At 40.3% G+C, this 24,115-nt stretch overlaps 1 protein-coding gene across 1 annotated transcript in view; it reads left to right on the top strand.

The window, feature by feature from the left end:
* Nucleotides 1-24,115, top strand: part of DYNC1H1 (dynein cytoplasmic 1 heavy chain 1) — a 44,690-nt gene that overhangs the window by 8,187 nt on the left and 12,388 nt on the right. Inside the window, exons 10-56 of the mRNA XM_050334880.1 lie at nt 130-279; nt 536-682; nt 801-941; nt 1,075-1,251; nt 1,364-1,474; nt 1,557-1,676; nt 1,896-2,135; nt 2,668-2,823; nt 3,190-3,303; nt 3,889-3,999; nt 4,080-4,289; nt 4,666-4,812; nt 5,034-5,200; nt 5,901-6,074; nt 6,728-6,893; nt 6,974-7,162; nt 7,246-7,434; nt 8,132-8,414; nt 9,010-9,110; nt 10,580-10,739; nt 11,023-11,266; nt 11,462-11,645; nt 12,136-12,348; nt 12,522-12,760; nt 12,871-13,027; nt 13,439-13,666; nt 13,912-14,142; nt 14,254-14,394; nt 14,655-14,888; nt 15,449-15,655; nt 15,752-15,873; nt 16,245-16,410; nt 16,656-16,819; nt 17,055-17,184; nt 17,972-18,105; nt 18,353-18,467; nt 18,590-18,751; nt 18,828-19,042; nt 19,134-19,338; nt 19,479-19,652; nt 19,753-19,872; nt 19,998-20,118; nt 20,685-20,880; nt 21,525-21,642; nt 22,774-22,989; nt 23,517-23,729; nt 23,920-24,047. Coding sequence (XP_050190837.1) covers nt 130-279; nt 536-682; nt 801-941; nt 1,075-1,251; nt 1,364-1,474; nt 1,557-1,676; nt 1,896-2,135; nt 2,668-2,823; nt 3,190-3,303; nt 3,889-3,999; nt 4,080-4,289; nt 4,666-4,812; nt 5,034-5,200; nt 5,901-6,074; nt 6,728-6,893; nt 6,974-7,162; nt 7,246-7,434; nt 8,132-8,414; nt 9,010-9,110; nt 10,580-10,739; nt 11,023-11,266; nt 11,462-11,645; nt 12,136-12,348; nt 12,522-12,760; nt 12,871-13,027; nt 13,439-13,666; nt 13,912-14,142; nt 14,254-14,394; nt 14,655-14,888; nt 15,449-15,655; nt 15,752-15,873; nt 16,245-16,410; nt 16,656-16,819; nt 17,055-17,184; nt 17,972-18,105; nt 18,353-18,467; nt 18,590-18,751; nt 18,828-19,042; nt 19,134-19,338; nt 19,479-19,652; nt 19,753-19,872; nt 19,998-20,118; nt 20,685-20,880; nt 21,525-21,642; nt 22,774-22,989; nt 23,517-23,729; nt 23,920-24,047 — 8,030 coding nt within the window. The remainder of the gene's footprint in view (nt 1-129; nt 280-535; nt 683-800; nt 942-1,074; nt 1,252-1,363; nt 1,475-1,556; nt 1,677-1,895; nt 2,136-2,667; nt 2,824-3,189; nt 3,304-3,888; nt 4,000-4,079; nt 4,290-4,665; nt 4,813-5,033; nt 5,201-5,900; nt 6,075-6,727; nt 6,894-6,973; nt 7,163-7,245; nt 7,435-8,131; nt 8,415-9,009; nt 9,111-10,579; nt 10,740-11,022; nt 11,267-11,461; nt 11,646-12,135; nt 12,349-12,521; nt 12,761-12,870; nt 13,028-13,438; nt 13,667-13,911; nt 14,143-14,253; nt 14,395-14,654; nt 14,889-15,448; nt 15,656-15,751; nt 15,874-16,244; nt 16,411-16,655; nt 16,820-17,054; nt 17,185-17,971; nt 18,106-18,352; nt 18,468-18,589; nt 18,752-18,827; nt 19,043-19,133; nt 19,339-19,478; nt 19,653-19,752; nt 19,873-19,997; nt 20,119-20,684; nt 20,881-21,524; nt 21,643-22,773; nt 22,990-23,516; nt 23,730-23,919; nt 24,048-24,115) is intronic.

The following is a 24,115-nucleotide window of genomic DNA, read 5'->3' as shown; positions in this document are numbered from 1 at the left end:
TATTGGAATGACTTAGTCAAGGAGCACTTGGTTCTTTGAGGTGCCATAGGTGTCAGAATATATTGATAATGGGTATATTCCTGCAGTGAATATGCAGATTTTTCCTACAATGTGTCTTATTTTCTTTAGATTGAAAGAATTCTGGGTGTTCGTTTGCAAGCTGGACTGAGAGCCTGGACCCAAGTTCTTCTTGGACAAGCAGATGACAAAGCAGAAGTTGACATGGATACAGACGCTCCTCAAGTGAGCCATAAGCCTGGTGGTGAACCCAAGATCAAAGTAAGCTTTTTTGTGTTGTTTTGGGTTTTTCTGGAGTTTTTTGTTAGTTTTTGTTTGTTTGTTTGGATTTTTTTCTTATTGTCAGTTAATTGCAGGAATTATTTCTGAGGTTTGTGTGGGAGGTATGTATTCTGCATCTGTTTTTGGAGGAATACTTGCACGTTGATTTCTCAGAAGTGCTGCTTGAAGTCCAGAATTGTTATCTGCATGTAGTAGTATCTGCCAGTAAAACTGATTGCTTTTACTGTTTCTGCAGAACATTGTACATGAACTAAGAATAACCAACCAGGTGATATACTTGAATCCACCGATTGAAGAGTGTAGATACAAACTTTACCAAGAAATGTTTTCTTGGAAGATGGTAATCCTGTCGCTACCAAGAATTCAAAGTCAGAGGTATCAGGTAAGTGTAATGGAGCTATATCTAAGTCTGAGCAATTACCTTCACTTTGCAGTTAATTGTCCTTGATTTGTTAATCAAGGGAAGGGATGTGTATCACAAGTGTAATTGTGGTTTTTAGGTTGGAGTGCATTATGAGCTGTCTGAGGAAGAGAAATTCTATCGTAATGCATTGACAAGGATGCCTGATGGCCCTGCAGCTCTGGAGGAGTCATACTCAGCTGTCATGGGAATTGTGACTGAAGTGGAGCAGTATGTCAAGGTAGGAGGCTGACACCATGTAATGCTACACCTAAAATGAGCATGGACTTTCAATTTTCCCTGGGGATTGGGGGGAAACATATCTTTTGGAATGTACTGTAAAGATTCTGAACATTGTGAAATACCTCAATTAGGTTTGGCTGCAGTACCAGTGTCTGTGGGATATGCAGGCTGAAAACATATACAACCGTCTTGGAGAAGACCTGAATAAGTGGCAAGCCCTTCTAGTTCAGATAAGAAAGGCAAGAGGAACATTTGACAATGCAGAAACCAGAAAGGAATTTGGACCTGTTGTCATTGACTATGGCAAGGTAAGAAATTGTAATTATTGTTTATGATAAATGCATTCAATTTCAGAATGGGCATATAACAAAAAATAGCAAGGCTAACAAGTTACAATTTTATAACATTATTTACTTATAGGTACAATCAAAGGTGAACTTGAAGTATGACTCCTGGCACAAGGAAGTGCTCAGCAAATTTGGCCAGATGCTTGGTCAGAATATGACTGAGTTCCATTCACAAATTTCTAAGGTAAGATAAGTCCTTATTCTAGTTTTCCACTTTTAGATCAACTGTTCTAGAATGCTAAAACACTGATTTGTGCCCTTTACAGTCCCGTCAAGAGCTGGAGCAGCATTCTGTGGACACTGCTAGCACTTCAGATGCAGTGACATTCATCACATACGTGCAGTCCTTGAAACGTAAAATCAAGCAGTTTGAAAAGCAAGTTGAGGTATGCTGTTTTGCTTATGATTCTTACTTGTGGAAGTGTCAGGCTTAGCTCTTAAGAGGCAGCTTCATGATATTCAAGTTCTCTTAAAAACAGACTTGAGCTTGATATTCTGAAAAACCCTGTGAGCTCTGTAGTGAGCATTTATTAAAATGTGTTGTATTTAGCCTTGTGTTTAAAGTTAGTTTTGTCATTTTAACTTACAACCACTGTCTCTTGCAGCTTTATCGCAATGGCCAGCGCTTGCTTGAGAAACAAAGGTTCCAGTTTCCTTCCTCTTGGCTGTACATCGACAACATCGAAGGAGAATGGGGTGCCTTTAATGACATTATGCGCAGAAAGGATTCTGCCATTCAACAACAAGTAGCAAATCTGCAGATGAAAATAGTGCAGGAGGATCGTGCAGTGGAGAGCCGAACAACTGACTTGCTGACAGACTGGGAGAAAACAAAGCCTGTAACAGTAAGTACTGCTGGATAATATTCAGTATATGCGGTAGATTTTCTGCATTCAGAAGTACGGAGTTTATTTTTATGCTCTTTTTTTGCAGTTTTTCATTTTAGATGATGGTAGAAGTCTTTTTGAGGGGTCTGTAATAACTTGTGAATGTGCTGATTTCTGGGTTTGGCTGCAGAGGGAAATTTACCCTTAAAGCATAGGCCTCTGTTAAGTGAGAAAGGAAGATGACTTAATAACTATCAGAGCTTTATCTGAAACAAGGGATATGTTAGAGCTCTGCATGTAGAAGGATTCAGAAGCAAGCTGCTTTTTGCTTTCTTTTTTTTTTCCCTAAAGTGCTTTTTTAGTAAAACCAAAAACTGCACGTAAAATTGGAATGGGACTCATTCTGGACTAGTATGTTGCCTTATTGTCAGAAAATCGGACATGGAGAAATAATGAGACAAAACAACATTTAGTATTTAGTCCTTACTTTTAACTTGCATGCAACTTGATTGTAGAATTATTGGATTAATGTATCCCATGCAAACTTTAGGGAAATCTGCGTCCAGAAGAGGCTCTTCAGGCTCTTACCATTTACGAAGGAAAGTTCGGCAGGCTGAAGGATGATCGTGAGAAGTGTGCGAAGGCCAAGGAAGCTCTGGAACTAACAGATACAGGACTGCTCAGTGGCAGTGAAGAGCGTGTCCAGGTACAACCTGCTCATACAACTTCTTATCAGTTGTGGGTGAAAATCTTTCAGTTCCGTCATTCTCTCCCTTAAAAGAGGGACTTGTAACCTGTGCTGTACAGGTATCAGGACACCATCTCCACACTGGTTCAATTCTAGCCTTAAGAGATTGCGATCTCTTCTATGTCTGTCTTATTCTTTTGAAACAATTATGTGACCTGAGATGCAAAAATCTCATCTTGGTCAATTGCTATTGCAGTTCTGTTGAGCTGGCAAGCTGTCTGAAGGTTTAAGACATGTTAAAAGAATTCTGTTTAACTCCCTCATGGTAATGGTGTTAAAGAAATTAGGAATAACTGCTGATTTTTTATACATTCTTTACTACAGGTAGCCCTTGAAGAGTTGCAGGATCTCAAAGGTGTCTGGTCTGAACTCTCAAAGGTTTGGGAGCAGATTGATCAAATGAAAGAACAGCCCTGGGTTTCAGTACAGCCTCGCAAGGTACTTCACTTCTATATACGTAGACAGTATAACTGCAACAAGTGTATGCAAATTAGGAATTAGACCTCTTGAGATAGACATGCTTAATTGTCACATTTTCAGCGTTCGGGTACCTTTTTCAGTATCTTGTGAGCATGTTTCTTCTTTATGCTAAGCTGAAAAATACTCACAGGATTTGTCACATCTGATATAGCAGAGGATTTATGCAGTTCCAGTAGTTTTGAGATTGAGATTGGACTGCATGTACAGAGAAAAAACTATGCTGTTGGACCTCGTTAGGGAAACTCCATTATATGGTTGGGTGAACAGCATTGGTTTTAGTTCAGTGCTCAGGAGGTAAAGATCACTAAACCATAAGCTGCCCATGACAAGACTGTCATAAATCTTAATCAGACCAAAAAAATTACATTCCCGGATATCAAGAAACCACACCTTAGGCAAATATGTACAACACTTAAAAGAGCCATACTGTTGACAATATCTCATTGGCAAGAGTTGTCTGTAAAAAGTAGTACATAGACAACGTGTACAGTTTTGTGCACAGCACTTGTAGAGAAGATTTCATTGCTTTTATGTTGTTGACAGCTCCGACAAAACTTAGATGGTCTGCTGAACCAACTGAAAAACTTCCCCGCCCGCTTGCGACAGTATGCCTCCTATGAGTATGTTCAGAGACTTCTGAAGGGCTACATGAAGGTGAGTTTGTACTCATTTCTAAAATGCATGTGTTCTGTACTCAAGTTCAAAGATGTAATTCGCTTTCTTGTCTCCTGTAGATAAACATGTTAGTTATCGAACTGAAATCCGAGGCACTTAAGGACCGTCACTGGAAACAGCTGATGAAAAGGCTTCACGTTAACTGGGTTGTCTCGGAATTGACCCTGGGTCAGATCTGGGATGTGGATTTACAGAGAAATGAAGCAATTGTCAAAGATGTTCTGCTTGTGGCTCAGGGAGAGATGGCTTTGGAAGAGTTCTTGAAACAGGCTAGTATCAACTCTTGCATGCATTCCTGCAATAGCAAAACAAAGGGTTGCTGTTGGGTGGCTGACACTTGTGTGGTAAACGTTACTCTAAGCTGTTGATACAAGTGCCAAGACTCCATGGAACTGGGGAACAGTTTAAAGCTGTGTAAGTTTCCTCTGATGGAACTCACATTATTTGGAGAAAGCAGCTCTTGATAGTGACCTTGTTCAAGTTTTACCTAACTGCATCATATTCTCAGTGCTCTCAAAGCTTGAGCATAAACCCAGAATCTTTGGGTAAAAAAAGTAAAATCTGGTTATTGTGATGCATTTCTACTTTGTAACTATGTTGAAGCAGAAATGATTGATGTCATATCTTAAACATCCTTTTCTTCAGATAAGAGAAGTGTGGAACACTTACGAACTGGACTTGGTCAATTACCAGAACAAATGTCGTTTGATTCGTGGATGGGATGACCTTTTTAACAAAGTAAAGGAGCACATTAACAGCGTGTCTGCTATGAAGCTGTCACCGTACTACAAGGTAAAATGGAGAAAAAAGCTAAAGAATCTTAATTTAATTCTACCTTACCCTCTTGTTTAGTTCATATATTTGTCAGCAGGGACTATATTCACCATGTAAGCTGACAGTTAATTTCATTTGCATACTTTGGAACTCTCAAACAACTGTTTCCACTAATAATTATTAGCAGTCAGAGGCATGATAATATTAAAATGAATATTAATACAGTGTTTAAACTTCAGGTGTTTGAGGAAGATGCCCTTAGCTGGGAAGATAAGCTGAACCGCATCATGGCTCTCTTTGATGTCTGGATAGATGTCCAGAGGCGATGGGTGTACCTGGAGGGTATCTTTACTGGCAGTGCAGACATCAAGCACTTGCTGCCTGTGGAGACCCAGCGGTTCCAGAGGTAACTTTTTAATTGCTTTGTTCTTTTCTTGCCTCCCTTGGAGCACCATGTGGCCAGGCCTGAAACTTCATGACTCAGTGTAACACCTTCTAAGTTAGAATACTGACTGTATTCTTACCTGGTCCAGCTGGATTACATCCCTGCTGTAGATGTGAGTTCATCAAGCAAAGAAGTGCAACTATGACAGAAAAATGTTTATAGTAAACAGGCTGATGTACAGTTTCTAGAAGATGGGGGTTTAGATGATTGGGATTCAGGTGGTTTTCCTTGCTAGTTCCTGCCAGCTATTTCAAGGATTTTTCTGGCATTGTGGCTGCGAGAAGGCTTATTTCTGTTGCTGCAGCCTTTAGTCTCACCCTTGAAACATTATTTACTTCCTCTGTTTAACCTTGCTCTGATTATACTTATTCATTCCACACACTTCCAGTCTGATCAAAGAATCAGATTTATGCATCTCTTCAGGAAATGGAGAAGATTTTCTGCAGTGGAATTAGTAGATTGAATGTTGAAAGAGGATAGATTTTGTTGTTGTCGACTTGAGGTAGATAAAGAGCTATTTTGGGAATTTAGCCTGGTGTGTTACCTAGAGCAACTGCAACAGTTAGAGACAGAGTGGTCATTTAGAGACAAGTAACTTCAGTGTTCCACAGGCCTGTGTTTACTGAGTTTGCACTAACATACTATGGTATTTTACTTGCAGCATCAGCACCGAATTTTTGGCACTCATGAAAAAGGTGTCCAAATCTCCACTTGTGATGGATGTTCTTAACATTCAAGGTGTTCAGAGATCATTAGAGAGACTGGCAGACTTGCTTGGCAAGATACAGAAGGCACTGGGAGAATACCTGGAAAGGGAGAGGTCCTCTTTCCCTCGGTAAGAAGCTGACTCTAGTTGTCTTCTGAAGTAATATGGCGTTTGTGTGTAGGAATTGGTGTAGTGCTCTGTAAAGCTTCTGCCAATTTTTGTGTATTGCATATCTGTGGTGTTACGACCATTTAATTCTGTGTAGAAACAACACATTTCAGTTATAGCCACTTCTAAGGAAGTGGGACTGAAACTTCCCTTACTTGCAGAATTCACATGCTGCCTAAGGAACCACTGATTTCTGTAAACTTAAAGGTTCTTCTGCCATTTGATTGAAGGACAGGTTTTGACTTTGCTATAGTCCTCAAGTAGTTTGTCACTTAACATGAGAGAGTAAGGGTTAGGGAGGTACTGAGTGGGAGTTCCCCCTGCCTAACAGACTTAATTCAATTCCAAGCTCTACTTTGGGTATTTCAGGGTAAAGAAAATGATCCACAGTATGGAGCACGTATACACTTGTGTATGGTACAGACCACATGAACTGAGACTTAATGGTAGCACTGAGTTATAACTTTTAACAAATTTATGATTCATGCACTCTTGCAGTGTTAGGGAAATGGTTGCCAGTTACTCCTGTATAGTGGCCATCTATGAAGCATAAATCATAAATTAAAAGCGATAGTTGGAGTTCTAATATAGATCTCATTTTCTGTGATTATTAGGTTTTATTTTGTTGGTGATGAAGACTTGCTTGAAATCATTGGAAACAGCAAAAATGTTGCTAAGCTGCAGAAACACTTCAAGAAAATGTTTGCAGGAGTCGCTAGCATTATCCTCAATGAAGATAATTCTGTGGTTCTTGGGATATCCTCACGTGAAGGAGAGGAGGTATAGCTGCAGTGTTTCTTTTGAAATAAACTTCTGAAAATAAGTGAATGTGGGCTGACTTAAATCTTTAATTCTTGCAGGTGTTGTTCAAAACACCAGTCTCCATCACAGAACATCCCAAGATCAATGAGTGGCTTACTCTTGTTGAAAAAGAAATGAGAGTGACCCTTGCTAAATTGCTTGCAGAATCTGTAACTGAAGTAGAAATCTTTGGAAAAGCAACTTCAATTGATCCAGCAGTCTACATCTCTTGGATTGACAAATACCAGGTATTAACGTGGAACGCCTACATACACTGCAGCTTGGTTACTTCAGTGAGGAAAACAATCTGATGAGGATTTTTGTTCCACAGGCTCAGCTTGTTGTCCTGTCAGCCCAGATTGCATGGTCTGAGAACGTGGAGTCAGCCCTCAATGGTGGAGGTGGAGACAACAGTCCTCTCCAGTCTGTGCTGGCCAATGTTGAGGTCACACTCAATGTCCTGGCAGACTCTGTGCTGATGGAACAGCCACCTCTTCGCAGAAGGAAACTGGAGCACCTGGTAAATAAAAACCTCCTTTCCTCTTCTGGGTTTGCACATGAGGATTTTTAAAAGTTTAATGAAAATATTGATCAGTCTAAGACTTCTTTATTGCTCTAGAAAAAGTTCCTTACTTTTTAAGCAATTACATCAGGTTGTGATCCTGTAGGTGGTGGTGGTTTTTCACTCTTTCAATTTAATGCATGATAGCGTATTATAGACTAGCTCACTGAATTGATCTTAAAACCAGCTCTTCCAGATATGCAAGCTACTGATTTCTTCATTCAAATGTGAAATATGTCATTAAGCTACTTATTATTGTAATTATGAAATGCTTTTTTGTGTGGATAAGGACTGGAGGAGAGGGGGAAGTTAAAATCATTCTGGGTTATTTCTGTAGATTTTTACAGGGACATACCTGGTCTGTTTTAGGAGTACCTGTCTTCATAGTTTCTGGCAAGTGAAATACCAAGTTCAGTAGTGTAATGGATTAACAGACTCACAGAACCAGAAAGCTTTGCTGAAAATCCTTAATGACAGCAGGAAGCATTGTTAGTTTTGTCTTTGTGGCAACAGATTTTAAATCAGAAACTGGTTTTATGTCATGATTTCTAAGTGATGGCAATTAACTGTGCTAATCTGAGAAGCTTTAGGATTCCTGGCTTTATTAGCAATGGCTTGTATTGCTGTGGTCTAAGTTGATTTCTTCATTCCGTAGATCACTGAGTTGGTGCACCAGAGAGATGTTACAAGATCACTGATCAAAAGCAAGATCGACAACTCCAAATCCTTTGAGTGGCTCAGCCAAATGCGGTTCTACTTTGACCCAAAGCAGACAGATGTGTTGCAACAGCTCTCCATTCAGATGGCAAATGCCAAATTCAACTATGGCTTTGAGTACCTTGGTGTTCAGGATAAGCTGGTACAGACTCCTCTTACTGACCGCTGCTACCTGACAATGACACAAGCCCTGGAGGCAAGACTTGGAGGATCACCATTTGGTAAGTTAGTGAGACAAGTATATGAATTCTTATCTTCTTTAATACCTGATTATCTTCTCTGATATGTATGTGAATGAGTGGTTTAGGTCATTTAAAGAATCATCAGCAGGGTTTCAGCAAAGGCGAGTTTAATATAAATTTGTGAAAGCACAACAAATTCAATGGCAAGGTTCACTCTATTACCTACTGCATAGATAGAGCTCATAAAGAAAAATTGGATTAAAAGCAATTATGCATAGACCAGGGACACAGAAGGATAAGTAGGGATAACAATAAGGGATGCAAAGGGGTAAGGGCCACGATCTCAGTTGGTAGTTACTGGTATTTTGGTTTAAAAGTCCAATAACGAAAAGTTTATTCTACTTGGTCTGTTGTTCAGACAGAAAAATAAAGTCTCAAGGCTCTTTGTTGGGAAAACAGGAGCTCATTAGACAAGAGAAGTTGTGGGAGCAGAAAGGGTTTTTCTGGTAAGCTCAAGGGTTTCGTTTGAACCCTCTTGACAGGCACCATCAGAACCCTCACACAGATTGCGCACGTTGGCAGTGGTACCTCAGGTGATACACATTAAAACATGTCTATCCCATTTCAAAAATAGGACCTGCTGGTACTGGCAAAACAGAATCTGTGAAGGCTCTTGGACATCAGCTGGGCCGCTTCGTGTTGGTTTTCAACTGCGATGAAACATTTGACTTCCAGGTAAGCTGTTGGATAAATAAGTGTAGTCTTTGCTAACAAGCAGTAGGAGTCTCTTCAGAACTCTGAAGCAACCAGCAGTGTTTATTTTCAAGATGGATGTCTGTAAGAGTTAACTGAGCTGGTATCTGTGGCTCATACAGAACTTCTATAACAAAAAATGCCTAAAACCAAAGTGGGACAGACTATTGCTAGGGGAGAGGTTCCGGTTTTTTTGAACAGGTAGTTCTTTAACAGCACGTGGAGGGAAAGGAAGAGGGAAGTACAGGGCAGGGACTTAAGACTGGCTTTAGGAAAGTAGCTTCAGCTGTTTAGTTTGTATTAATAGTACTGGTTTAGTGGGGAACAGATGAGAGTGTGAAACTGCTGAAGTAGCTGTACTATTGCTAAGTTACCCTTTGCAACACAGCTGTGGTGCTTACCTCAGCATGTGAAGAGTTCTTCAAAACAAAGACAATTAATCCAGATATTTGAATATTAATGACATCTTCAAATTGAGATGGAATGCCTTTGTAAACTACAAATGTCTCAAAATAAAAATCTTGGTTAGGCATATATATAAAAACGAATATAAACCGTAGACAAGGAATCACTGTAATTTATGAACTTTGCCAGCTTGCCATGTGTGGTGTTTTTGTGTAAAGCTGTATTTTGACCAGACCAGGGTTCCATTTAGTCAGCATTTGGCATCACAGGTAATGGGTGATACTCCTTCCTTGCCCCCAGTCCTCTTCCTCCCTCTTGAGAGTTATGAGGATCATGAGGTCCCAGTAGAAATGTTCACTGAATTTCTCCACGTACTGTTTATCCTCTTAATTCCAGTTGCACACTTACTTCTGTAAGATACTCTACCAAATTGTTCCACTGCATCACCATGCATTTTATGAAAGAGCTCCTTCTTTTTGTCTATTTTTAATGATTCCTTAGTTCTTGTAGTGGAGAAGACGGTGAATAATTGATTCCTATTCATCGTAAACCAGTAGCTTCTAGACCTCCATCATACTCTATCATGTTGCCTATTACAGAATCCTGCCTTAAAGGTTGTTCTTTATGTGGAATTATCATACTCTGGCCATTCAATAAATGTTTTGTAATTCTAGTATCCTTGTGATAAAGGACTAGAACTGCACCTGATAATAGTGATAATAATCAGCAAAGAAAACATTATGCAGTGGAATTATCTTGCCTGTTCCTAAACACACTGCAGTACAGTGTGTTCAGAAATAGGACACTGGTCACCTTCTATGGTTCCATGAAGTAGTGAATACCTGAAAGTCAGTTAAAACCCTTTCATAACTCTTACAATACTACAGACGTAGAAACCTACGTATAAATGCAACTCCTTCCTGCCTTTGTATAAGGGCAGAAATCACCTTCCTCCATTGTATAAAGTGCTCTTCTCTGCTCCCCTTTACCTGTGCACACACAAGAAGGATCATGCAGTTGGAGTGGATTTTCCCCTCTCTGTGCAGGCAATGGGACGTATCTTTGTGGGACTTTGCCAAGTGGGCGCCTGGGGCTGCTTTGATGAGTTCAACAGGCTGGAGGAGCGAATGCTCTCCGCGGTCTCACAGCAAGTTCAGTGCATCCAGGAAGCCTTGCGAGAGCATTCCAACCCCAACTACGACAAGAGTATGTAATTCTTTATTCCTAATAGTCTCTAACATCCTTCATGCTATTTCATTGCTCAGTTACACTTTTTGCAACTAATGCAAAAAATGATGAAGCCACTTTCTGTAGAAACTTAAATACCTGAAGTAACTTTCAGCTGGTAGAAATTTATATTATTTGAGTTGCAGTACTAGAGAACCTGCTGTCCATTACTGTAGGAAACTAAAAGAGAATCAAGTATGACTTCTGTTCTGAAGGTGATTGATCACTGACTCAGGTGTAACTAAATGCACTCTCTTTTCAGCTGCAACACCAATTACCTGTGAGCTGCTGAACAAACAAGTCAAAGTGAGCCCTGACATGGCTATCTTCATCACCATGAATCCTGGCTATGCAGGCAGATCTAATCTGCCTGACAATTTGAAGAAGTTGTTCCGTAGCTTGGCAATGACAAAGCCAGACCGTCAGTTGATTGCCCAGGTCATGTTGTACTCCCAAGGTTTCCGTACAGCTGAAGTGCTTGCCAATAAGATAGTACCGTTCTTCAAGTGAGTAACAAGTTTGGCTCCAGTCAATAACAATAGAGCTTATTTGTTCAAAGTTGTAATATTCTTTGCAACTCACTAAGCACATTGTGCAGCAATCATTTCAAGTAATCGTTTCAAATAAACAATGACATTTACTGAGTGTTATGTTGGTTCCTATTGACAATCAAATTGTATTTTGTCTCTCTTACTTCTTAGGCTTTGTGATGAACAGCTGTCCTCCCAGAGTCACTATGACTTTGGCTTGAGAGCACTGAAGAGTGTGCTGGTTAGTGCAGGTAATGTGAAGAGGGAGAGGATTCAGAAGATAAAGCGGGAGAAAGAAGAGCGTGGTGAAGTTGTGGATGAGGGAGAAATCGCTGAGAACTTACCAGAGCAAGAGGTAATGTGTGTGCAAAATCTTTACTTCTTAGTGTGATAGAGGATGCACACTAAACAAAAGTAACCCTACAGTGTTTACCATTTAGTGTTAAACTGTGCAAGCAGAGCATTGTTAGTTACTAAAGGTGGTGATTTGATAGCTTGGAAGCACCAAATTAAACATATCTTAGGATATGTTTAACTGAATCAGAGTGAAAAACTTGTTCATGAGGTGGTGCATCCATAATAACACTTATTGGTGCTCAGTTCCTCAGCAGTTAATAACAAAAGCATAGTAAAGAGACATTAGAGACCAGAGTTGTATAAACTGAAAATCAATAGGAAGTCATTGTGTAGTTCCAAAGCTGGAACCCCATCAAATGGTTGTTTTTACTAAGACTGCCCTGGACTGTTGCTTTATCAGTAAAGTATTTATGAAGTATTCTTGTCAAACACGTTTGGTAAAGTGAACTTAATAAAAAATCTTAAATGAAATGTGACTCTCTCTGCAGATCCTGATCCAAAGTGTATGTGAAACTATGGTACCAAAACTGGTTGCAGAAGACATTCCATTGCTGTTCAGTCTCCTTTCTGATGTATTCCCTGGAGTACAGTATCATCGTGGAGAGATGACAGCCTTGCGAGAGGAGCTTAAGAAAGTGTGTCAGGAAATGTACCTTACCTATGGTGATGGAGAAGAAGTCGGTGGCATGTGGGTTGAAAAGGTAAAATCTAAAACTCAAAATATGGAATTGAAATTTATGTATAAGACTAAGCTTTTTTTTTTTAATTATGAAAAGTGGGAAACATTCTACTTGTCTTAAGTGAGCAATACCCAGAAGCTTATATTGGCTACTGAAGTTAAGACTTCATTGATACCTCATTTTTTCTGCCACAGGTTCTTCAGCTGTATCAGATTACACAGATAAATCATGGGTTGATGATGGTCGGTCCCTCTGGAAGTGGAAAGAGCATGGCTTGGAGAGTACTTCTGAAGGCCCTTGAACGTCTGGAGGGTGTGGAAGGTGTTGCTCACATTATAGATCCAAAAGCAATCAGCAAAGATCACCTCTATGGTACTTTGGATCCAAACACCAGAGAATGGACAGATGGCTTGTTTACACATGTCCTGAGAAAGTGAGTCTGTAATAGCATAAATGGAAACTGGCCAGTGCATTTGTGCCAAGAATGATTTGGCCTTACTGAGTCTTAATTCTCTACTGCAATAAATATTTCCTTTAATACAGGATCATAGACAACGTGAGAGGTGAACTACAAAAGCGTCAGTGGATTATCTTCGATGGTGATGTAGACCCCGAGTGGGTTGAGAACTTGAACTCTGTTTTGGATGACAACAAACTTCTGACTCTGCCAAATGGTGAACGTCTCAGCCTCCCACCAAATGTAATGTAACTTTGTTTACACCATGTTTATGTGCTGGCCATAAGTTTGTTGCTTTAGTTTAATATGTACTAGTGCTGTCCCTCTTTCTCATCACAAGCAGAATAATACGGAGCTCGGGTTGTGGTTTGCTGGAGTTAGGAGGTTTTTTTGGGAACAAGCATTTCACATTATGCTTACTCTGACCCTTTGGGTTGTAAGATAAACTTTGTGCATTATATAAGTCCCTGGTAACACTCAATAACGATGAACTTAGCACAGCATAATAGAATGCTGCTGTTGATGACTCAGTCTAAATGCAAATTAGCTCATTTTGAAAGGTCTCTGTTTTTTGAGGGAAAGGGGTTTTGTTTTATTTTGCTGTTGGTTGGTTGGGTTTACTTCAAACTCTTGTTTTAAATTTGTGTTTTTCAGGTGCGTATCATGTTTGAGGTACAGGATCTGAAATATGCCACTTTGGCTACCGTGTCAAGGTGTGGTATGGTCTGGTTCAGTGAGGATGTTCTCAGTACAGACATGATATTCAACAACTTCCTGGCCAGACTAAGAAGCATTCCTCTGGATGAAGGTGAGGAGGAAGCCCAGCGAAGGCGAAAGGGCAAAGAAGATGAAGGAGAAGAAGCAGCATCCCCAATGTTACAGGTATAACTTCGATTACATTATGGGATACAGTAGTAAAAACACTCGTATTACAGGTAGTACAGTGTGCTGAGAATTTAGGACAACCTGTCATAGAAAAACTGACTTCCTCTTTACATTTTTTTTTCCTTTTTTTAAAAAGAATATTAAAATATGAAGCATTTCAAACCTTAAACAAAATCATTTCCTGCTGCCTGGTAATCAAATGAGAAGCAAATTCCTTGAACAGTGTTTGTCTCCCCCAACAGATTCAGAGAGATGCTGCAACAATAATGCAGCCCTATTTCACATCCAATGGCCTGGTAACCAAAGCACTGGAACATGCGTTCAAGTTGGAGCACATCATGGATCTCACCCGCCTGCGCTGTCTGGGGTCTCTGTTCTCCATGTTGCACCAAGCGTGCCGCAACGTCGCCCAGTACAATGCCAACCACCCAGACTTCCCCATGCAGATAGATCAGCTGGAACGCTACATCCAGGTAAATGCAGTCTGCTGTTTAGTGGCTGCTGTGTTTGGCCAGATTTGAGTTATTCATTAAGTTTTGTTCCGTTGCTCTAAAGCCAATAGTTGCTCTTGCTGCTTCTTACAGAGGTACCTGGTCTATGCGATACTCTGGTCCCTTTCTGGAGACAGCCGTTTGAAAATGAGAGCAGAGCTGGGAGAATACATTAGGAGAATCACCACTGTGCCACTGCCAACTGCACCCAACATACCCATAATTGACTATGAGGTAAGCCTTTCTTGTGGTAGAAGTGTTGCTCTCTCATATTCCTAAAAGCTTCCTTTAGATTTTGGAGATGAAACTGGAAAATAGTCTGCTGGGCTATCTTAAACTTCACAGTTTCACAGTTCAGCAAACAAGCTGCTTGTTTAAATAAACACGTAAAATTGGATGCCACAGACCATCCTGTCATTTAGAAAAAAATGTTTTGACTGAGGTTGAGCTAGATTCCTACTGTAAATTGTCTAATCACATTTTTGTGCTCCTAGGTGTCCATTACAGGTGAATGGGTGCCATGGCAATCCAAGGTTCCTCAGATTGAAGTTGAAACTCACAAGGTTGCAGCTCCTGATGTTGTGGTACCAACCCTAGATACAGTTCGCCATGAAGCGTTGCTGTACACTTGGCTGGCAGAACACAAACCTTTGGTGCTCTGTGGCCCACCAGGTTCTGGAAAGACCATGACCCTCTTCAGTGCTCTCAGAGCTCTGCCTGACATGGAGGTACACAAGGGACTGTGTGTGTGTTCGTGTGTGTGTGTGAATTACAGGGTAGTAACAAGTCTCTAATCTTCTTAAAGATTAAAGCAGTCTTGGTTCAGCATGGAAGTTGTTTGCTAGCCAGAATTCAGTGATAGCTCCACCTCAGTCAGTTGTGTGTATGAAATAGCAAAAAATAAAAGTTATGTTGGGAATATCAATTCATTTCTCTTAATCTAAGAACTGCTTTCTTCCTTTGCCTCTTCAGTAATACAGGAGCATTCCTACAATCAGGTACTTAAAAATCTGTGGTAGTGTTTAAGAATAACTCTCATCCTTCAGTGTGTTTAGGTGGAGTAGCAGTTACATGAGGCTGTGATGTTCAAAGCACAGGATTGCACAGGAAGCATTACTGCATAATAAATGGAAAACCTGCAGTGTACAGGCAATAACCTGTAATATGGATGGTATATGTACTTTCATCATGGAAACCCAAATATACCTGTTTTCAGGATTTTTAATATGCTCTCTTTCAGGTATTAGTGTATTTTAACTACTTTTTTTTTCACTGTTCTCTTTCTAAGGTGGTTGGACTCAACTTTTCTAGTGCTACCACTCCAGAACTGCTCTTGAAAACTTTTGATCACTACTGTGAGTACAGACGTACCCCTAATGGAGTGGTGCTGGCTCCTGTGCAGTTAGGAAAGTGGCTGGTGCTGTTCTGTGATGAAATCAATTTGCCAGATATGGATAAATATGGCACACAGAGAGTCATATCCTTCATTAGACAGGTTTGTTTTTCTTTGTAATCAACTGTATCACAGCAGTGACACTTAGGGAACGACAATATTCCACTGATTTGATTTGATTTTTTGGTCTTTTTCCAGATGGTGGAACATGGAGGATTCTATCGTACATCTGACCAGACATGGGTGAAACTGGAGAGAATTCAGTTTGTTGGTGCATGTAATCCACCTACTGATCCTGGAAGAAAGCCTCTCTCACACAGGTAATGTGTCTAGTAAACCCTATATAGCAACAGAATAGTCAGAACTGAAGCTTTGACTGTGTAATCTGTTCTTAATACACTTGTTTAACAGCAACTGTGCTGAAATGGTGTTCCTTGCTTTCGCACTAGCTGCTAGTTGGTTGTTACCATGACAGCCAGACAGTGGACTCACTGTTAGGCTGTTGAATCACCTGTCTGAACACTCTGGATACTTCAGAATGTGTTCTGGTTGAAGTCATTAAGGAGCAATCAAACCAACTGCAGTTACTGCTGATGATCTTGAATCAAGCGGTTAATTTAATTTTGGCAAAAGATAATGAAGAGAGTACAGAATGTAATTTTCTGTACTGTGTATTATGCTAATTTTTCAGATTTCTACGACATGTTCCTGTGGTTTATGTGGACTATCCTGGACCAGCTTCGCTTACTCAGATTTATGGAACGTTCAATCGTGCAATGCTAAGGCTGATCCCATCACTTCGCACGTATGCAGAACCTCTCACTGCTGCTATGGTAGAATTCTACACAATGTCTCAGGTAACTTGTTAAATACAACCCCAAGCTCCCATTAGAAGTTTTCCTTTTATGCTGAATGTTCACCTTTTAACATGCCTTGTTCACCTTTCATATGGACAGTATGTGTAAATGAGCCCAAGTAATTACTTGAGTTCTGGCAAAAACAGCTGAATTACGCTAGCAAAGTAATATCTTGCAATGCCAGGGCCTGTAAAAAATACAGTGCAACTTTGAGGTAAAGTAACTAATTAAATTTAAATTTTTAGGAGAGATTCACTCAAGACACACAGCCACACTACATCTACTCACCTCGTGAAATGACTCGATGGGTGAGAGGTATATTCGAAGCATTAAGACCACTGGAGACCTTACCAGTCGAAGGCCTTATCAGGATTTGGGCCCATGAAGCCTTACGACTCTTCCAAGACAGGTAAAATAAACAGGAGATGGGGAGGCAAAACCAAAAACAAGTTGAAAATTAATTTTCCCCACTCCTTGCCAACTTTCATTAGAAAATGAGAATATTACCCTTCACTCTTGCTTGACTCTCTTGGGAAGAGTATCTGCAAAGTAGAAGTATACTTTAATGATAGTGCTGACATGTGATGTGATTATATCCTTCCATTATAGAGGATTTGTACTCACTGACTTACTTCTTTGTCCAGACTTGTTGAAGATGAGGAGAGGCGCTGGACTGATGAGAACATTGATATGGTTGCCCTGAAACACTTCCCCAACATTGACAAAGAAAAGGCTATGAGCAGACCTATCTTGTACAGCAACTGGCTGTCAAAGGCAAGTGAAAATTTTTAAGAATTAAAACCCAAAATTAAAAGAGTTGGATGTAAGTGAGTGATGCAGCTCTTATGACTATAATTAAATTAGAATTGGTGACCATAATTTTGTTAAATTGATCTTCAAGAAAATTTTGCTGTGATTATCTGAAGTGAACTCTACTACAAATTTAATAGGTATTATGCCAGGGATGCCTGAGATGCTAAGAGCTACCACAGTATGTGAAGGCAGTATTAAATAATATTTCTCAAGAACAGTGTAACACTAGCAGTTAGTTACTGACAATTATTGCTTATGGAACCTCTTGGATAAGAAGGTGACCCTTAAGCAATACTGATATTACAAATTTTATGGTGAACCGTTTCTTGCAATCTGAAGTGTTCCAGCTGGGCAAGCTATACAAATCCTGCTGGGTCAAGGCAAAAATCCACCTAGCTTGCTACCCATCTCTGACCAATAGGAAGGGACTAGGAAAGGCTGTTTAATATAAACTGGGGAAGGGAGTAAGTCTGTAGTGGTACTTCCCAATCTCTTTGGTAACTGGCAGCACAGGTTCAGCCGATGGTAGGTTCAGTAGATACAGTGTTTACACCCCATGCAGCTACCTGTGGCACTCTAGGCTGTGGACTATGTTTGTTTGAGTTAAAGGAGTATGGTGTTCTTAAGTTTTTGTAGAGGAATGCTGCTTTAAGTATTCTAGCAGTTCTACTTTTTTGTACTCATAAATTTATCCCTAAGCAAAGTCCCTTAATCTTCATTTCCATACTGTATTGACTGGTTCTTCTAGGATTATATTCCAGTGGATCAAGAAGAATTAAGAGACTACGTGAAAGCTAGGCTTAAAGTCTTTTATGAAGAAGAACTTGATGTGCCGCTTGTTCTGTTCAATGAAGTCTTGGATCATGTGTTAAGAATTGACCGGTAAGTTCAGACTTGCATTGCTGCTTATGTAAGCAGTGTTTAGAGATACTCTAAAACAGAGTAACCTGAGTACGGAGTAAGAATGGAGCATGATCTCAACGTTGTCTATAGAAAATAAACTGCCAGCCTCCAGATAGCAGGATCCTATTTGGAAAGGTGTGTCAGTTTTGGTACTAAGTTTAGGTGTTCTAGGCAAAGCTTTGATAAGTTTTTAACAGCAATCACACTTGGTTATGTTGTTTTTCAGAATTTTCCGTCAGCCACAGGGCCACTTGCTGCTTATTGGAGTCAGTGGAGCAGGGAAAACAACCCTCTCAAGATTTGTTGCCTGGATGAACGGTTTGAGTGTCTACCAAATTAAGGTTGGTGTTCTAGTTTAACTTCTGAAAACCTGTTAGTCAAAACTCACCCTTAAATATTGACCTCCAAAAAGCCCATTAAAAGCTAAACCAAAATGTTAATGACCAATGTTAAATCTTACCAGGTTCACAGAAAATACACAGGCGAAGATTTTGATGAAGACCTTAGGACAGTATTGAGACGTTCTGGCTGTAAAAATGAAAAAATAGCTTTTATCATGGATGAGTCAAATGTATTGGATTCTGGATTCCTGGAAAGAATGAACACTCTCCTAGCCAATGGAGAGGTAAGAAGATTTTAAGTAAATATTTTAAGTACCTTTCTACAACCACAGGCTATAACAAAACTATCTTTTGAATTAGGTTCCTGGTCTCTTCGAAGGAGATGAATATGCCACCCTCATGACTCAGTGTAAAGAAGGAGCACAGAAAGAAGGTTTAATGTTAGATTCACATGAGGAACTCTACAAATGGTTCACCAGCCAAGTTATTCGCAATCTCCATGTTGTGTTCACTATGAACCCATCTTCTGAGGGCCTGAAGGACAGGGCAGCTACCTCTCCTGCTCTCTTCAACAGGTAATTGCTGCATATTCCAACATGTTGTACAAGTACTGCTGAAACAGTACTTTTGGGGAAGTCTCCACATACGCTTTGTATTTCATTTCAGATGTGTCTTGAACTGGTTTGGAGACTGGTCAACTGAGGCACTGTACCAAGTTGGCAAAGAGTTCACAAGCAAAATGGATCTTGAGAAACCAAATTACGTTGTGCCCGATTACATGCCAGTTGTGTATGATAAGCTGCCACAGCCACCATCACACAGGGAGGCCATTGTTAACAGTTGTGTGTTTGTTCATCAGACTCTTCATCAGGTATGTTATTATTACACTGCCTAACTTCTCTCTAGATCACAGCATCATGCACCAGTGTCCTAGAAAGTGTGATCTTTGGCATCCAGATAAATTTAAAACCAGTGCCCAATGCATACTCCACAACTTTTTGTTCCCTGAAGGCTAATGCTCGGCTGGCAAAACGAGGAGGCAGAACCATGGCAATCACACCACGCCACTATTTAGACTTCATCAACCATTATGCCAACTTGTTCAATGAGAAGCGAAGTGAACTGGAGGAACAGCAAATGCATTTGAATGTTGGTCTTAGAAAAATCAAGGAAACAGTTGATCAGGTACATATCTTTAAAACTTTGCCCTCTGTAAGACTGGAGTGATAAAACAGATCTCAATGCTTGATACAAATTCTCTCTTCCATCTTGCAATCCATCTCAGGTGGAAGAATTGCGGCGTGACCTAAGAATAAAGAGTCAGGAACTGGAAGTGAAAAATGCAGCAGCCAATGACAAGTTGAAAAAGATGGTGAAAGATCAACAGGAAGCTGAGAAGAAGAAGGTAAAAATTTATTAAGTCTCTGTGCATAGCAACTACTTTATTTGCAAAACAGAGCTTGCAGAGCAAGTACTGGAAGAAGTTCAACTTCTAAAAAGCAGTATTTTGTCTGTAAAATTTCCTTCTAGGTTATGAGCCAAGAGATTCAGGAACAGCTGCACAAGCAGCAGGAAGTCATTGCAGACAAGCAGATGAGCGTGAAAGAAGATCTTGACAAGGTGGAGCCTGCTGTCATTGAAGCTCAGAATGGTATGTTAGCACCTTGAGAAATCACACTGTGGGCTTGGGTATAACTGGTCTAGGGAATGTGTTTTTTTGTAATCTGGGTTGGTCTTGTCTAACAAAAGTGTAGGCTCTTATCAAGGGGCTGAACAGTGTTGAATAAATCCCTTCCTTTAAATTCACAGTCTTTGAGCTGTGCTTTTTTTGTGCTGTGTATATTTCTGATCTGATACTTGATGCTCCTTTATGTCTTGTGGCTTAGTTTCTGGCAGATCAGTTCTAGAAAGACCACTGATGCCTTGCTGCTGCACAGACAATGTTCATTAAACTGGGTAGACAAATCACTGGTTTGAGTGAATGGTTTTTGGGCAGCAGAATAAGTTGCCTGTGGCCATTTGGCAAGTTGAGATTTATGGAAGTGTATCTTGTGATAGTAGTTTGAATGTTATCCAGTAGTATCTTTTTCTCTAATAACCTCATATTCTTTTTGAGAATCTTGAAGCATTTTTACAAATCCAGGATACCTTAATGGATTTTATTAACTGTTTGTTTTCTTCCCAATCAACATTCTTCATCTTTCTGGCACTGGGTAGCTGTGAAGTCAATCAAGAAGCAGCACCTGGTTGAGGTCCGTTCCATGGCTAATCCACCTGCAGCAGTTAAGTTAGCACTGGAATCCATCTGCCTACTGTTAGGTGAAAGTACCACTGACTGGAAACAAATACGTTCCATCATCATGAGGGAGAACTTCATTCCAACCATTGTTAACTTCTCTGCTGAGGAAATCAGGTAAAGTGCAAGTGTGAGTTAGTTGTGTGAAGAAATTATTTACAAAGAACAGAGGGTCTTAACTGGACTTGCCTCTGTGTAATTGCTTTGGTAGCACTTGAATTCTTTTGGCACCAGCATATTCCTGCATGTGGTGAACGTGCAGGTGGTACAGGAGACAGACTTCTGAAGCCAAGGGGCAATGGGCAGACTGGAACAAAAGAGCTGCTGTCGAGTAACTTCAAGGCACGGTTGCAAAGCAATGTGTTGGTCTCCAAAGCCACATAGTCAGTTGAAAGTGGTTTTGCAGCAATAGCAGACCGGGTTGCTAAGGAGGTCCGTTTCCTAGCTGGCTCTGAACATGAGCGGAATATCAAACTAGATATCTGAATTCCCTTCCAACTCCCAAGTTTTTTGGAAGTGGAGTTAAGCAATCTGTGAGTGACTAATCTTAAAAATATTGCTAAATGCCTTATATCACCCATAAGCTGTCATTTCTGAAACAACATGTTGAACTAATTAAAACATTTCAGCTACCAGACAGCAAAGCTCCCAGGAAGTATTCATTGTCAGCTGTGGAGGGCAGGCCAGATAAAGGGATGCTGAATGCCTGTGTGCTGACATACAGTGTATTCATGCTATCTGTAAAAACTTTTCCCTTGCAGTGATGCCATCCGGGAGAGGATGAAGAAAAACTACCTGTCAAATCCAAGTTACAATTATGAAATTGTAAACAGAGCATCACTGGCTTGTGGACCTATGGTGAAATGGGCAATTGCACAGGTAAAGTTGGTTTGAGAAAGCAAAGGCAAGGTGAAAAGAGTGAGCCTGAAGGCATATAGCAATGTCTAAAGGTGCTGGATTTGTCTTTATTCAGTGAAGTCTTGCAAGCTGTTTTGCTTCAAAGAAATGGGTAGATGCTTCAGATGAATGCTGATAGGATCTATAGTGCTGTGCCAGAGATCTGGCCAGTTGTGATACAGCTTCTGCACTGAAAAACTTTAGGTTACAGTGAACAGTAGTAGATGCTTTCTGTTATCATTCTACAGGACAATACAGCTCCCCGCTGGAAAATGCAATGCAATCCTCTTAATAGCGACTGCATTTGTCTTGCCTCAAAGTGGAGCCTGCTCACAGGCAGCTCTGCCAGGATCTTTTAGGCAGACTTCCAAATATTTGACTAGTTTCCTAAAGGAATAGGTTTTGGCAAAGATGCCTCTCTACTGAGATATCCAAGAATGGTTTTACTTGCCTGTTGGTGTTCCATACAGCAAAACGCTTGGCTCATTAAAACTGTGCCTGCTTGGAATGGCATGATGTGGAGAGGATGTATTTAGCTTGAATCTTGCCAATAGGCCCTGTCCTAATTTTCCTACAAGATCACACAGACATTGTATGATACACTTCCCAGACATAGTGAATGTTCTGGGTTGGAAGGGACCCTCAAGGATCATCGAATCCAACTCTTATGTGAACGGCCAGTGTGGAGATTGAACCCACAACCCTGGTGTTATTAACACCATGCTCTAACCAACTTGTTCTGTGGCTTAGCTATACTCATTTCATTGCTTAGAAAGGCAGATTAGCACAGTACTGGCATGGACACCCAGTTGAGTATTTATGTAGAACAGTGCTGTGCACTTCTTAATGTGGTCTGAACCTTTTGGATGGCTTTGTGTAAATCTACAGAGCAGGAGAAGGATCTTGAAAAAAGCAGGTGCTTATATGTCTGTGTGGGGTTTAAACTGAAGTCCTAGGGATTGATAAGTGATATTAAGTTTCTTTTAAGTAGTTAATTCTTACAGAGATCAGTACATAAACTTGAAAAGACTCAGTTGATAGTATATATCTGAATTCTGTGGTTCTTGTTAGCACATGTCATTTTACAGAGTGTGGTTTATTTATTGTTTGCAGCTGAACTATGCTGATATGTTGAAAAGAGTGGAACCTCTACGCAATGAACTGCAGAAGCTGGAGGATGATGCCAAAGATAACCAACAGAAAGCAAATGAAGTGGAGCAGATGATTCGTGATCTTGAGGCCAGTATTGCCCGTTACAAAGAGGAATATGCAGTACTGATTTCGGAGGCTCAAGCCATTAAGGCAGACTTGGCTGCTGTAGAAGCTAAAGTAAGACATTTATATATCAGTAATTTTTTATTTTTTAATCTCTGACAGCCCTTTTTAGTGGACTTCAGTTGCTTCTCCTGTGCAGTGTATTTGAACTGTTTTATCTCTGGATGTCATGAGGCTTCTTAAGCTACTGAAACTTGGCTGGAATTAGAAATAATCAACACATGTTACTACTTGATTAACAAGACAGTTCAAATAAGGTTTAAAATACATAGAAAGCCTTTGGAAATAGGCATGGATATAGTGTGATTACACTGTCTTAACTGGACTTCTAGGGGAGTGAATTTTTCTATCTACTTGATCTAGTCATTAGTATGTCACTACTATGCTAGTACTTAGCACTTCTAAGTTAATCAAGGCAACAGTTAAAATCAACATAATAAATTAACTGAAGTGATTCTGCACAAATTTAATCTCACTCTGAGCTTTTAAATTTGACTTGGGTCTTGAGCCAATATTTAAGTGTTCTAAGAGACTTATGGCAGTTCATCATCTAAAGAGTCTACTTCACCACTTACTTCTAGGTGAACCGTAGCACAGCTCTTCTGAAGAGTCTTTCTGCTGAACGTGAAAGATGGGAGAAGACGAGTGAAACCTTCAAGAACCAGATGTCCACTATTGCAGGGGACTGTTTACTTTCAGGAGCTTTTATTGCCTATGCTGGCTACTTTGATCAGCAGATGCGTCAGAATCTGTTCACTACGTGGTCTCACCATTTGCAGCAAGCAAATATCCAGGTAAAGATGCAGTCATGATAAGTTAACCATAAATCGATTTACTGCAGCAGCTAAAGGAGCTTTATCATTGCTGGGTAAAGAATGGAGCTGCTGGAAAAGAACACCTCATAGAGCTGCATTTACTTAAAATGTCTTCACCAGCTAGTTGGAGAATCTCTAGTTAAATATTAACCGTGTTTCCTTCTTGCAGTTCCGTACGGACATTGCAAGGACAGAGTACCTTTCCAACGCCGATGAGCGGCTTCGCTGGCAAGCAAGTTCTCTGCCTGCAGATGACCTGTGCACGGAGAATGCCATCATGCTCAAGCGGTTTAATAGGTATTTCGTGCTAAGATGTAGAGTTCTTCAACAATATTCTCGCAACAGGCAGAGTTTGCACCTTCTCC

The sequence above is a fragment of the Myiozetetes cayanensis genome, unplaced genomic scaffold (assembly GCF_022539395.1).
Source record: "Myiozetetes cayanensis isolate MyiCay16 unplaced genomic scaffold, myiCay2020 scf6-25, whole genome shotgun sequence".
Taxonomy (NCBI): domain Eukaryota; kingdom Metazoa; phylum Chordata; class Aves; order Passeriformes; family Tyrannidae; genus Myiozetetes; species Myiozetetes cayanensis.
This window is presented reverse-complemented; position numbering and strand designations above follow the sequence as displayed.